At 41.6% G+C, this 14,467-nt stretch overlaps 1 protein-coding gene across 1 annotated transcript in view; it reads left to right on the forward strand.

Moving 5' to 3' along the window:
• The first annotated feature begins 289 nt into the window (after positions 1-289).
• Positions 290-14,467, forward strand: part of STX18 (syntaxin 18) — a 71,473-nt gene continuing 57,295 nt past the window's right edge. The window contains exon 1 of the mRNA XM_063335291.1: positions 290-599. Within this exon, the coding sequence (XP_063191361.1) occupies positions 438-599 (162 nt within the window). The 5' untranslated portion in view covers positions 290-437. The remainder of the gene's footprint in view (positions 600-14,467) is intronic.

Consider the following 14,467-nt stretch of genomic DNA (forward strand, 5'->3'; position numbering starts at 1 on the left):
CTAGAACCTTGGGAGATGGCGTATAACAGCACCACCTGCCGACACCTGCCACACGCCATGGCGGGGCGGTCTGGACGTCCCTGTTTTGTGGGAATATCACTTTTATTCCGCAAAGCTGCCGTTCGGCGGGAGGAAGCGGCAGCCGGGCGCATGGGGGCCACGTCCAGCCCTGGCCCCGGCACTCAGGAGATGAGCTCTGCGGGCAGAAGCCAAACCCCCGCCGCGGCCCGCCGGGCTCCGCGGAGCCTGACCGGGAGCTCGGCCCCCTCCGCCGGCGGCGGGACGAGCTCCCCCGGGAGCGCAGGGCAGGCGGCGCGGAGCCGAGGCCTCCCCGGCGGCCCTCCCACGCAGGGCGGAACGCGCCGCGCGGGTCCGCGTTGCGCGGGGAAGGGTGCGCAGCGGCACCGGCCCGCGCCGGCGGCTGAGGGAGGGCCGCCATGGCGGTGGACATCACCCTGCTTTTCAAGGCCAGTGTGAAGACGGTGAAGACCCGCAACAAGGCGCTGGGGGTGGCGGTGGGGGACAGCGCCAGGGACGAGCTGCTCAAGCGGAGCGCCGCCCGTTCCAAGAGCGACTTCACCAGCCGGGCCCGAGAGGTGGTGAGTACGGCGGCGGCGGGGCACCCAGGCACCACCCGAGGGGTAGAATTAGTGGCAGCTGGGCCCGCCGGCGGCCCGCGCCTGACGGCGCCGCCGCGGGCAGCCCGCCCCCCCCCTCATCCCGGGCCGCCGCGTCCGGCTCTCCCCGGAGTCGCCCGCAAACAACCCCGGGGCAGCTCTTTCCCACACGGATGTGGGCTGGGAGGGCGGGAGCGCGGCGTGAGAGCCGGGAGCCCGGCGGCTGATGTGGCGGCTGGGCAAGGCTCCGAGCCCGCCTGTCGCCCCGCGTCCCCCCCCCTGCCGCGCCTCCTGCCGCAGGGGCAGGCAGGGCCGGCCCGGGCCGGCCCCTCCCGGGGGGGGCTGTGCTGGCTGCCTCCCCTGCCTGATGGGGCCGGCGCTTCTCATCGAGCAAAACCGACTTTCCTTCGGTCTGCGGGCATTCGCACGGGTATTTCCTCATGCCAGCTGCCACGCAGGAGAAAGCTTCCATAGCAGATATGAGCATCAGCGTCTGTAGCATTTCACTGTATATGCTGTCTTCAGTATTTATGCTTTTTCTGTCACACAGTATGGCTGTAAAGTGCCGATTTATACAAATTACACATAAAAAGGTACTCGGAACGTTTTAAAGCTTGAAAAGGAAAGTGCTGAGCAGTTCAGGAATTACAGACCTGAAGGCTGACCAGCACTAATAATAGTCCTCATCCCACAGTGGTACTGTAAAAACAAATTTGTTGCAGATTATTTTGCTCCATATTGAGTAAAAGCAAGGGGGGAAAGCCTGATACCAAAGCAGGGCTTGAATAATGCATGTTTAATAAGGTGCTGGACCACATTTTGAAAAACTAAATGAAAATGACTACTCGGTACACTCTCTGAGGAGGCAGGCTTACAGAACACATATGCAAGTTTAGGACTAAATAAAGAATGCACAAGTAACCTTGTTCTGTGATTTTTCTGATTTATGATTTAGTTTTCAAGCACAGATATTAATGTCACATTTCTGTTCTCATTGTACTTTTCCTAATTCTAAGAGAGAGTAGTTAAAAACTAATGTGTGTTAGAACACTTAATATTTGATGTTCAGTAGCTCAGTGATTGTTTTGAGGCCTAAGCAGAGGGTGTCAAGTTGGGTACCTGTTAAATAAATGTATAATTATTAACCGTTACAAAAAGTTGATTTAAGTGACTTGTCAACTGTGAGTTATGTGGTAGGAATCTGTCTGCAGTCATCTGACCAGTCCATAAAACTACATTCAGTATCTTCGTCCATGAGACCTACCTTTTTTCCCCTGTTGCATCTCCTAATTTTAACTAAAGATATTCCACATTCTGCAGTGTTAAAGAGAACATGCGCCTTCAGTCTCACCCCAGAATAGGGTGCCTTTTTAATTTTTAACACAATTTGTATGTGTGAGAATTCTTAGAATTCTGAAAAGGACTGAAATTTTGTCACAGGGCATCATGTTGACATTTATGTGCATCATCAACACAGATGCAACTTTTAAATCTGCCATTCAGAATTTCAGCACTTGGGCTGATGCTGAGTGCAGGTTTTTACCCTCTAAGAATGTATCACTAGATGGTGTTGGGATACTTTGCCAAAGCGTTTCACAGTTACTTGCAGTAGCAGAGGAAGCAAGAGAAAATCTGAAGTTTTTAGGTTCCGTTCTAGGTACTTTTATAGCCACAGACTTCTGTTCATTGCCTCCAAAGCTTTTTACTTTCTTCCCTATTGCCTCCAGTATTGTCTGTCTGTACTTTGGTTCCTCCTCCTCAGTTTCAGTGTCTGTATTCCAAATAACCTATAACCTCAGACCCACTTCTTCCCTTCTAGTCTTTTCTCTCTCTTCCCATCTTACCATCAGCACTCTCTTGCTTTTGCTTCCTCCCAGTTTTGGTTTTCTTTCTTAAGTTCTGTTCATACTCAAGCCTAGCCTCACCTTTACCTTCTTCTCATTGCCCTGCCATAGTCCTGTGCAGTGATAACATGCTATAGCTATGTCCTTTTCCTCCTGCCTTAGTCCTTTGTTTTACCGTATTCACAGCTACTGTTTCCTGCAGGTCCCAGTCTTCTCTCTGAGCTCCTTGTCCTTTCTGAGTTTCCTTGGGGCACTGTCCAGGCAACAGAAAGAACAACAAAGATGTGGATAAAAGTATCTTGTTTAATTGCAAGAGCTTCAAGTGAAGTAAACAGCTAAAGCCAAAGTGGATGAGCTGAATGGTCTGAGGGGAAGAATGGTTTTAATTAATGGTACTTACATAAACAATGACCTTGGAGAAGAAGCCAAGGCTAACAATGTGTTGCTGAAGCACGTCTGAACATGATTTCTATCAACATGCTGATCAATGAGTAGGAGTGAGATGGACGGGCTGTGCTGTGCTCCTGTAACTCAGTTACGTTTGTGACAGTGAGTCAACAACCTGCCAGACCAGAGGCCACCATTTTAACGTGTGAATAAAACATTGAAACGGCAGCTAGAAGAAGCAGCTTTGTAGTAAAAAAAATTATGATTGTAGTTGCTTGTTTCAGCCAAATACAGTTTGGTTTGATTAAGTATGTGTCAAACTCTTTCAAATACTTTGTTGTAGCCTCGCAATTAAAATTTTAGCTGCTTCTGCCAAGACTATACAACTTAGCTTGCAAATGTAATCTTTGATAGATGCATTAATTCTTTAACATACTTGTTTTCTAAAAAGCTCCCCAAAAGCTAATGAATTTTCCCATGTCTATGTACAGTTTATTTATTGTTTAATCTGAGGAACATATCAAATGGTTAACTAGTGTTGTCTTTAAAACTTGTCAAGAAAGATACTGGTCAGAATCCCTATCAGGATAACAGTGGAGACCCTGAATAATCTACACCTAGTCACCACTTTCAGCATGCCTTATTTGGTTGCAGAGTAAAATAGAATGGTTTCAGTTGGAAGAGACCTGCAATGATCATTGAGTCCAACTGCTTGACCACTTCAGGGCTGACCAAATGTTAAAGCATGTCGTTAAGGGCATTGTCCAAATGCCTCTTAAACACTGACAGGCTTGGGAAATCGATCACCCCTCTAGGAAGCCTCTTCCAGTGTTTCACCACTGTCTCGGTAAGGAAATTCTTCCTAATATCCAGTCTGAACCTCCCCTGGTACTGCTTTGAACAGTTCCCACGTGTCCTATCAGTGGATAGCAGGGAGAAGGGATCAGCACCTCCCTCTCCACTTCCCCTCCTGGGGAAGCTGTAGAGAGCAATGAGGTCCCCCCTCAGCCTCCTTTTCTCCAAACTAGACAAAGCCAGAGTCCTCAGTTGAAGATTTCCATTTGACATGCAAATATGGAGATATTGAAATGCAGAGTCTACACACAGATCTACTCCTTTCAGTGTTCTATTCTGTGTGGGTTTGCCTGGCTTCTTCCAGGTGGAGCTGTGATGACTTTGCTTGTGCTCCAGGCTGCTGGAGCAGCAGCCAGCCCTGGTCCAAACATGTGGCAGCACAGCTGGAGTGGGGGGGTCTGGGCGGGTGCTCAGCCCTGCCTGGGGCAGCCACACAGCTGTAGGATCAGAGTTCTCCTTTCTAGCCTGTCACACTGAGGTTTTGTATCACATTATTAATGTGTTTGAGCACTTGGCTGAACTGAATGAAGCAATGTAGCTCTCTGTCATACATAGTATATTTTCTTCTTCCTTTTTTCCCCTGAAGGACTATTGTTTTTGCTGTAGGATCTGAGGACTGTGGAAATGTTCACTTTTTTTTCTCTTCCCTTCCTCGTAGACAGGCTCTAACTGGTGTTTAAGAAGGAAAATTGAAGGTGCTTAGCATTCGGAGAAGAACCTGTCAAAGTTGTAACAGTTCCTTATTTTCTGTTGAATTTAACTTTTCTTTCCTAAGAAAGCTCTGTGTCTGCACAGTGGGCTTCTGTATTTATGGTAAAGTTTCATTGCACCTGAGAGATACAGTTGTAAAGTCCTGGTTTACATTCTCAAACTTAACATGATTTTTAGGTGGATTGAAGTAGGCATGGAGAATGTTGAATATAAGAACTTTGACTTGAATCAGTATTGTGTGGGGAAACTGGTTTAGAGATGGGAAGGATACATTTTGTGTGCTCTTGGTATTTTATGTTAGACACAGAAAATACTTCAACATTCTGTATTAATTTGTATTTTTTTTTCAAAGCTGACCATTTTATGGTCAGGCATGCTGTATTGCTGCAGTCTGTGGGTAGCTGATGAAGGTTTTTGTATTTGAGACTAAGTTGGTAACAAGGATGTTACGATGTTGTCTAAAAACCATTGTAATGTTAGTTGCAGAGGCTGCTGGTGGTGGTGATACTGTTAAACTGTGACAAAACTGATCTGTTTGCTGAATCAAAGACAAATGTTATGGCCGTGAACTTTTGAAAGTATTTTGTCTGCCCCAGCATTGACCCATCACTGTTTATTTGGTTTGGGTTTTTTTGGTCTGTCAGCTGCATTGTACAACCATTGGGTTGTCTAATATGTAATGAAAGATGACTAGTGCTGTGTGTATGGTGAATGCTTTTGGCATCTCTCCACCTGTTCACCAGCTACATATTGACTTGGACCAGGTAAGAAATGGTTGTTGAGGGATTCCCTACAACTTTCTGTAGGGAAAAAATTGCTTGCAATTCATAAAACACTGCTAGAATTCATTATGTATATGTTAGTGCTTTTTGGTCAATTAAAACAAAAGCAGATTTTTTTTTTTTTTTTTACTGTGATACAGCTATTTAAAATGTAGTATAGAGGGATATTAAAGTCTGCTGTTCATCATACTTTTACAGGCTTACATAGCTGTGGTGGGTTGACCCAGACTGGACACCAGGTGCCCACCAAAGCCACTCTGTCAATCCCCTCCTCAGCTGGAGAGTGGAGAGAAAATATAATGAAAGGCCTTAAGTGGGTTGAAAATATAATGAAAGGCCTAAGTGGGTTGACGTAAGGACAGGGAGAGATCATTCACTAATTACAGTCATGGGCAAAACAGACTTGACTTGGGGAAATTAGATTAATTTATTACCCATCAAATCAGAGTAGTATAATGGGAAATAAAACTAAATCTTAAAAGCGGCTCCCCCCACTCCTCCTTTCTTCCTGGGCTCAACTTCACTCCCAATTTTCTCTACCTCCCCCCTGCCGCGTGGCTCAGGGCAGGGAATGGGGGTTATGGTCAGTTCACCACGTTGTTTCTGCTGCTCCTTCCTCCCCAGGGGGAAGACTCCTTGCACTCTTCCCCTGTTCCAGAGTGGGGTCCTCCTGTGGAAGACAGTCCTCCACAAACTTCTCCAACATGAGTCCTTCCCATGGGCTGCAGTTCTTCATGAACTGCTCCAGCTTGGGTCCGTTCCACAGGGTGCAGTCCTTCAGGACCAGACTTCCCCAGTGTGGGTCCCCCATGGGGTCACAAGTCCTGCAAGCAGACCTGTTCCAGCGTGGGCTCCTCTCTCCATGCCTCCACAGGTCCTGCCAGGAGCCTGCTCCAGCGCAGGCTTCCCATGGGGTCACATCCTCCTTTGGGCATCCACCTGCTCTAGCGTGGGGTCCTCCATGGGCTGCAGGTGGATGTCTGTTCCACCGATAACCTCCACGGGCTGCAGGGGGACAGCCTGCCTCACCATGGTCTTCACCACGGGCTGCAAGGGAATCTCTGCTTCGGTGCCTGGAGCACCTCCTCCCCCTCCTTCTTCACTGACCTTGGTGTCTGCAGAGTTGTTGCTCTCACATATTCTCACTCCTTTCTTTGGCTGCAGTTGCTGTTGCACAGCAGGAATTCCCCGCCTTCTTAAATGTGTCATCCCAGAGGTGCTATCACCATTGCTGATGGGCTCGGCCTTGGCCAGCAGCGGCTCCATCTTGGAGCCGACTGGCGTTGGCTCTATCAGACATGGGGAAACTTCTAGCAGCTTCTCACAGAAGCGACCCCTGTAGCCCCCCCACTACTAAAACCTTGCCATGCAAACACAGTACATTAGTTCCTTGGTACAGTATCAGATTTGAGATTAAGCTGAGTTAATGTGCTAAGTGATTGAAGATTTTTAAGGATTAGAGCAAAAGTATTTAAATAATAAAAAAAAAAAACTGGGCTTGAAGTAAGTGCTCAGTGACAAACATAAGCAGTTCAGATATAGCATAGTCCCAGTTTATGTGACACTTTTTTCACAGCTTTACCATAGTCTTAAACCTGCAGTTTTGGATATTTTAAAAGACTGTCAGTTTTGGAAGGTGTTTGACACTTGAACTTCTGTCTTAGGACAGTCTGAGGAAATCTGACTATTTATGCCTTTCCTGTTACTTTTTTATGGCAAGTATGAGGTATTGGGAATATAATCTGTCAAATATGCTTCTTAATTATTTGAAAATATTGAGGGAATGAGAACTTTTTATCACTGCTAACTGTTTAATATTTGTTGGAGAAATGGAATCAGGGCTGATACAACCTATTAACAGAAATAAAGATAAATTAATGGTCAGGCAGAATTTCATGGTGGGCTTGATTGCAGCCATGAATGAAATTTTGTGTTTTGCTAGGGAGAATCTCTTCTTATTTAAGATTTTGTGAAAAGCTAAAAAATGAAGTGCTGGAGCATGAGTTCTTCAAAAGCAATACCAGACATATCTGAAAAAATGTCCTTGAGAATGGCAAATTTGAAAGGTTAAATGTTTCTAAGTCTTTAAATGCAAAATTTCAGAATGATCAAATGTCTGTGTTTGAAGCTGTTGAACGCATAAGGATGCCAGATTCATGAGGCTACAACATCTGTTATTCATATAACTTCTGTGTATGGATCTGTAGGATGATTAACTGATTCTTTAAAAAAATTGGTATGATAGGCCAATATTCACATCAAAAATATGTTCAGCTGCTCTGTACAAACATGTAATGAGGAGGAAAAATCCCCACATAAAACTTGTCTTCAGAACTTGTTCTTATGAAAGCCAGAAAAAATGGCATTGAATATAAATTTTGAGCAAACCTTTTAATTACAAGGCCACCTGACTTTCGTAGTATACTGCTCTGGCTACGCATAGGTTAATTGTGGCTTTTTTGTTTGTTTGTTTTGCTTTGCTTTTTTAATTCTACTTACTCTGTGCAAAACAGCTCTCTATGCATACCAGCGTAAGTCTAACATATCTCATTGTTTGGATGCAGCCCATGGGATAATTCAGAATAGCCTTGCTATTAGAAGAGATGGAGAGCTGATGTTTTGTCCTTAGTTCCAAACACGGGATCTTCCTGCACATCTTTGCACAGTTTAATATTTAGAGCGTGCTCATAGGGGAAAAAAAAGGGGTAGGGTTGTTTGTATATGGTGTTTACAGTGGCTTAATCTTTGCCACTGTTATTGCATTAATAAAACCTAAAACAGCATGGGGAAGTCCCAAATCAGTAGCTGGTCCCCCAAATTGACCATGTAGGACCACCTTGAATAGCATGACATTATTATTGACATAACACAATTAAAAGTAGTGTTACTTTCTGATCCCTTTCAGACTATTCAGGATTGTTTGAAGAGGTACCAAGAATAAAATTCAGCCACCGAAGTTGTGTCATGGGTCTGGTTACAGTATATAATCAGTAGCCAGTGTATGGCGTTAATAGAGAAAGACAAGTCTGCACCCGCACTGGAAAATTTCTAGGGTTTTACAAATCAAAATAAGTTTGACAACGATTACTAGATGTTTAGATCTAGATTTCAAATGAAGGATTCCTTGTGCTTAATACCATTTCAGTATCATAAGAAATAAGAGTTGGCTTGCAGGCTGGGAGGTCCACAGACTTTTCCACTGCCTACTTTCAGATATATAGTAGCTTCAGTGGTAGGCAGGTACCAATCTGCTGATGCAGGGAGTAACACCATCCCTGTTCTGAAAGTAAAAAGTATATGAAAATAAAAATGCCAAGTATTAAACACTGTATTGGAATATGGTAATAGTAATTATGCTGCTGGTTCTGAGTCAAGTTCACATTGGTGTCTCTAGAATGTACCAGATTACATCTAAGTTTTTTAAAAGACTGAGAAATATCGAAAATGATGAAATAGCCAGCAGGCTATGTTAAGTCTTTATAGGATGGGATATGTATTTGCCAGGTCTAGAATAGACTTGAATGGGGCTTAATCATGAAAACTTCCATATCTGGGACTGGTACCGTTAAAGTCCCTAGCAGAACACAGGCAGTGCTCTAAGACTGCATGGTCACATAGTGAACTACTTCTGTTGTAGTTGAATAGCTGATACTAACCAGTGCTATGAGGGAAATGGCCCAAAATGGTTTAAATGGTGTGCTTTAATGGTTTTGGTTTTATACTCAAACTAAAAAATTCTAACCTGTTTTACTAAGGTTAGTTTATACGATCATTTTGACTCTAATGATTACGTAAGAATAACTCCCATGAGAGAATATCTGGATGCAAGGGAAATATATACTGCTTATGGTATAGCCAATTATAGTCTTTATTAGAAATTAATGACTGTGCCAAATTTTGGACGGCAAGTGGTATTTCAGTTCACTTCTTAACTTTTAATGAGAGGTAAGCTCTAATAAATTGAGCCCGTAGCTGAGGTCATTAGAATTAATTCTGACTTCTCCCACATACAGTTACGAACAGTCACTTTTTTCCTCAAAGTTCAAAGTACTCGTTTACATGCGCATGGGTTTCCCTCCCCCATTTTCTAGGCAGAAAATACGATTCTGAATTATACTTTTTCAAATGGGGAGTTACAGTGTACTGCTTTCTAATATTTCAGATTTATCTCTTCTGCTCTGCAAATTATGGTTAATGTTAGTTTTTTATTATGAGCATTTGTTGGTTTTACTTCTCGTTTCCTTCATCCATGTTAGAGAAGAAATTTAGCCTGAGAGATGGAAGGGAAAGAAGTTGATAATTTTCATTAGTAGAGGAAAAACACATAAAAAGCCAGTTAATGAAATAGCAGAGGAAAGATTTTTTTATTTTTATTTTTAAAAGATTTTTGGAGTGGAATGAAATGCTGACCTTGTTTAATGCAATAGGATTAAATGCCAAATCACTGACGTTCCCCATGTGATGCTTCTGGTTTTAGCAAAACTCACATGAGTAACAGTGGTGAGGGTATAGGCTGGCCTGGGCGGAAGAGTTGTGAACTCTTACATTTGGGAAATGTCTGTGCAGATGCCTGTCTTTGTCCCCTCTGCTTTGTTTGTTTGTTTTTAAGTACATTCTTAACTCCATGGGAATTGTTTTCTGAATATAACTGAAGAGCAGGATTGGAAGTTGGCTTGGGAGACAATTTCCTTAGTCGCCTGTTAGTTTTGTTTTGACTAACTGGACCTCATGTCATGCTGAGGAGTCCAAAAGTATCTAAGGCTGCAGTTCCCATTTTGAGGATGTTGTCTTCATCCTCACCTCCTTCCAGGTTGGTTGTGGGAGGTTCTTTCCCGACTTAGAATTTTCGGAGGAACTGTTATATCATGTAGCTGGTCACTACAAACTCTTTCCTGACTATGGTTGTCCATTAAACTGACACTTCCTGTGAGTTCTTGATTTGTCATCTTTCCGCAAATAAGGATAACGTTTATGTAAGTTTGTAGTGCATATGGAAGTGGAAGAAAACTGTCGTTTATCATATGTAGCCTATTTCTTTTCTCTTTAACATAGGTTACATTAGCATGATGTTTGAAGAAGGAGAAAGGTGGGCTAGGAGCAGGTTGGGGGAGCAATCAACTTAATTGATGCATTTATGCTTTTTACTGTTCTTCTGAGTTCTTTATCAAAGATTTTGGAGCAAGAACAGCTCATTATTTTGAGTACTTTGATACAGTAATCGCTAGAAGCTTTAGGCTCTGTATTTATATTTTTTAAAATTTAACCTCTTGTTTGGGACAGAAATTAACTTAAAAATAAGCAGATTCAAAAGAATATCAGCCTGATTTGTTAGAGATTTAAGTGTTGGGATTTATGTTTTCCAGGTATTAGCATGAGGCCAAATATAAAGATAATTTCTCTGGAAGTTAGTAACATTAAGGTTCTGATTCTCCTCCTCCTCCTCTTTTTTGAAAATAGGAGGAGTCTGGTGGATAGTAGCCCAGAGAAGAACTTACCCATGACTCTTCCCAGCATCCCTCAGTTTTCATTTTCTGTGTGCATGGTGTATCCTGCTTGTTAAGTTAGGTAGAGAGGGATGTTCTTGGACGTGCTGAAAGTACTACTTTTATTAGTTTCTGCTAAATCTATATTTGGACTAAGGAGTTTTCTTCTCTGTGACAATTAGTGAACAGAATTTCTGAGTCATCACACGTTAATTGCTTTGAACTCTGGAGTGTGTTGAAACATTAATAAAATGGGGAGATATTGTAATTGAGGATGCTAGCTATGCTTCACATGTGTGATCAGAAAAAGAAGTTTAAATTCTCTTGATCTCAGGGAACGGCTATTTCAAAGCATTAATATTTTGCAACTTTTCAAAAAATCAGTTACAAATCATTGCTTTCAACGAGTAGTACTGATACTTGCGTTTTTGCTAATTGGGGCTCATTTTGGTCACTAGGATTAGTTATTGCTGTAATGCCTAGCTGATTCCTTGTGATTTTTGGTAATGAGTAGTTTAAGTTTTTGTGTGTTTCACCATAGACAAAAGGATATAATTTTCCAGTGCAAGATTAGATAATTATATGCTCTGGGTTTGAAACTTCAGACCACTATGCTTGAAAATATTTTTCAGACTGGCAAATATTAAAACCTGGTATGATAACTTCAGCAGTGAAAGCAATTAAAGGGTGAAAATTGGAGGTATGAATCGTTTCCAGCAATTTTGGGAAAATGTTCTTTAGTGTTGCACGTATTACAGTGTGATATAATTGCGTAGAATTTTAAATGATGGATAGTTTCTTGAAAATGTAAGTTTCCTGACTTCAGGGTGGTGTGTCAAAGCTGTCTGACAAAAAAATGACTTTTTATAGTGATCAGGTACTAGCCTTGAGGTGTTTGTTGTCCCCTTTTACCCTTTCATTCTGACTCTGCCTTCCCTTTTAATGGAGGGTGGTGAGAGCAATAGAAAAGCAGATGTACTGCATCTACTCAAATTTAAATCTATTCCATTTCCGTAGGTATTGTCCAGCATTTCAAAAACAAACAAACAAAACAAAACCCGGATACAGTTAAATGTAATCCAGCTTCCTTTCAATCTTTGCTTTTCCACTATTAATAGATTGCTTGGTGTTTCCCACTGGATATTTCCATTTTTGGTTGACTTTTAAGTGGTTTTGAATGTGGATGATTCTCACTGATTCTAAATTGAATATTTCATTTCTGTAGTACAAGATGCAAGTGACTGGTGTTTGTCACCTCTCCACGTCTCAGTTGGATAGTGAGTATGAAATGGGTTTCAAGTGTCAGTGGAGGTCCTGTGAGAATACCCAGAAGCTCTTAAATGTTTTGTTGGTCTATGGCTGGAAATAGGAAAAGGGGTCTTGGTTTGACTCATAAGCTTATTAGAGCTCTAATATGGAGTAATACTCGAATTAGAACTCTAATACGGTCATTCAATGATTTTACAGGGAAATAAGTAAGTCCTCAGATGTTTAGTAGAGGTGAAAGTAAAGTATGACTACATTTACAAGACCAGAAATAATCTTGCTGCAGGACTTGGGGGGGTTTCTGGAATCAAATACACGCCTGAGGCCTGGCCGGTAGAAGAGGAGCTGAGAACGAAGCACGGGGTTGTACGGCAGCCCACCGTGAGTACGGTGGGGACTCCTCACGCTGGCTCCATGGCGGCAGTGTGTGAGGGAGTGCAAGGTAGCCAGAGTCCTCAAACAGACTCCAGAGAAGGGATTGATTAAAGTTGATTAAAGGGGCAGGAAGACAGGGGAGTTTGTCAGCAATGTGTTGAAACCAAGGTGTTCTACCGAGTATTGTTATTTTGGGGAGGAAAACATAGTTTTGGAGTTCTGAGTTGTTCTAGAAGTATTGTATCATCTGATGGTTTTCAGATTGATGTGTAAAAAAACAGATGTAATTGCATCATTGATTATTTTTTTTTTCTTGCCTATTTTCAGGTGTTTTGGATGCTCTTACAAAGTAGAAACGATTTTGAATTCCCAAGCTTTTTGAGATTTCTCTTTCTTAAACTGGAATTTCTTTTCCTTGACAGTTTTTGGCTGAGCTAATGGTCTTATTCCCGCCCTCCCCACCCCGCGCCTTGTCTCAGTTTAACAATTTTTTTTTCCTTACTTTTACTCTTGCTCTTTCCTGGAAAAGAAGCAAAACATTGTATGAGCTGCAGAGGAACGTATCACTTACTCTTATGACTCTTTGTGTATAACATAAGGCATGTTGTACATTATATCTGTCTTTTCTATAGCTAGTTCACTTATATTAAAAATAAATGGTGATAGCAAACTGTCATGGGAAAGACAAATATATAATGGTGATGAAAACCATTTAATGATTAGTAGGGAAACAAATATTTATTGAAAATAAAACCCATGTCTGAAGACTCTAATGCTAACTTTTGGAAACACTACCATGTTGTGGTATTTGTAATACCGTATGTCCTGTACAGTAGATATTGTTTAAAATTGCTTGGGAACTGGAGCTTGCAATTGTGAGTTTGGAATGTCCTGCAGATAATTAAGTTGTGGTCAGGCTTTAGAAAAATAAAAAGTTCTCGAACTATGATTTTATAAACATGCTACAATAACATTTCTTTATATTTAACAGTTTCTTATAGAAAGCTGATACTCTCACAAGGCATTGACTAAAGGTAAAACATCAAGAAAGAAAAAATATTAAATTAAAACTTCACTTAGGATGTTGACAGTTGGCTTGTAATATTAAACAGATGTGTGTGTTCTTGGGATATTCTTCTTTCAGAACCTTGTTGTGTACCCATTTTCAAGTGTCAACTACAAATTTTTGATTAATTTCAAATTCTCTTTTCTTCAGTTGTCTTTCTTATATATAATTTTCTTTGGGTCGATTCAGATGGATAGTGTGATGCATACTGTGGTTTCTGTTGTGATACTCAATGGAAAGTTCCTTTCTGTAGGCTTAAAATGAGGCATGGGCCATTCAACTACATAGAAAAATTATTACATGTACGCAAAGATTCTTTGGCATGATATTACCTTTGCATGTGTAAGTAGGTCATTTATCGATCCTGGTTGTAGATACGGTCAAGCATAATTTGATCTCTTCATCTCCTAGTAAATACTGCACATAGGAGTCAATACCAAAATAAAGAAACTTAAGTTTTTAAAAGACCTAAGCTAATGAAACATAGAGGGAATTATCAATTAAAGGAAAAGCAGATAGCACTACTAAAATGACAAAATATTGTGTCCAGTTCTGATGTCAATTTTTTTCAGAAATGTGATGGTGGGAGGTTGTTCCGTGTTTTATAGAAAACAGCTACAAAAATGAACTAAAGTCTGAAAAATATACTTTGTGGTGAGGAAATTGTTATATATTTTGTTAGGGGACATAGTCACACACAAAAAAGTCTCCGATTTGTTCATGGATCTTATGAAAAAGGGAAAATAAGATACAGTGCTGAAAAAAGTGCACATTATTTGTGGTGTGATTCAGCTGATCTTTGATTCGGTAGGTTCAGCATCACTTGAATCTCTACGTCAAGTGCATATATTCCAAAATACATAAGGTACTCAACTAGTAATGCAGGAGTTAATGCATGGGGGTGGCTCAGGAATTCCTTTTTACATATGGGACACTGCTTTGTACCAAAGCAAAGAATTGGATACTGGTTTCCCAAATCCCAGACTACTGCTTCAGTGACCTATGACTCTGATCACTCTGACCTTAGGCTGTGCAAATGTATGAATGTTCTGTCTTCATTTTTAATAATAAATGAACTTAC

The sequence above is a fragment of the Chroicocephalus ridibundus genome, chromosome 5 (assembly GCF_963924245.1).
Source record: "Chroicocephalus ridibundus chromosome 5, bChrRid1.1, whole genome shotgun sequence".
Lineage (NCBI taxonomy): Eukaryota > Metazoa > Chordata > Aves > Charadriiformes > Laridae > Chroicocephalus > Chroicocephalus ridibundus.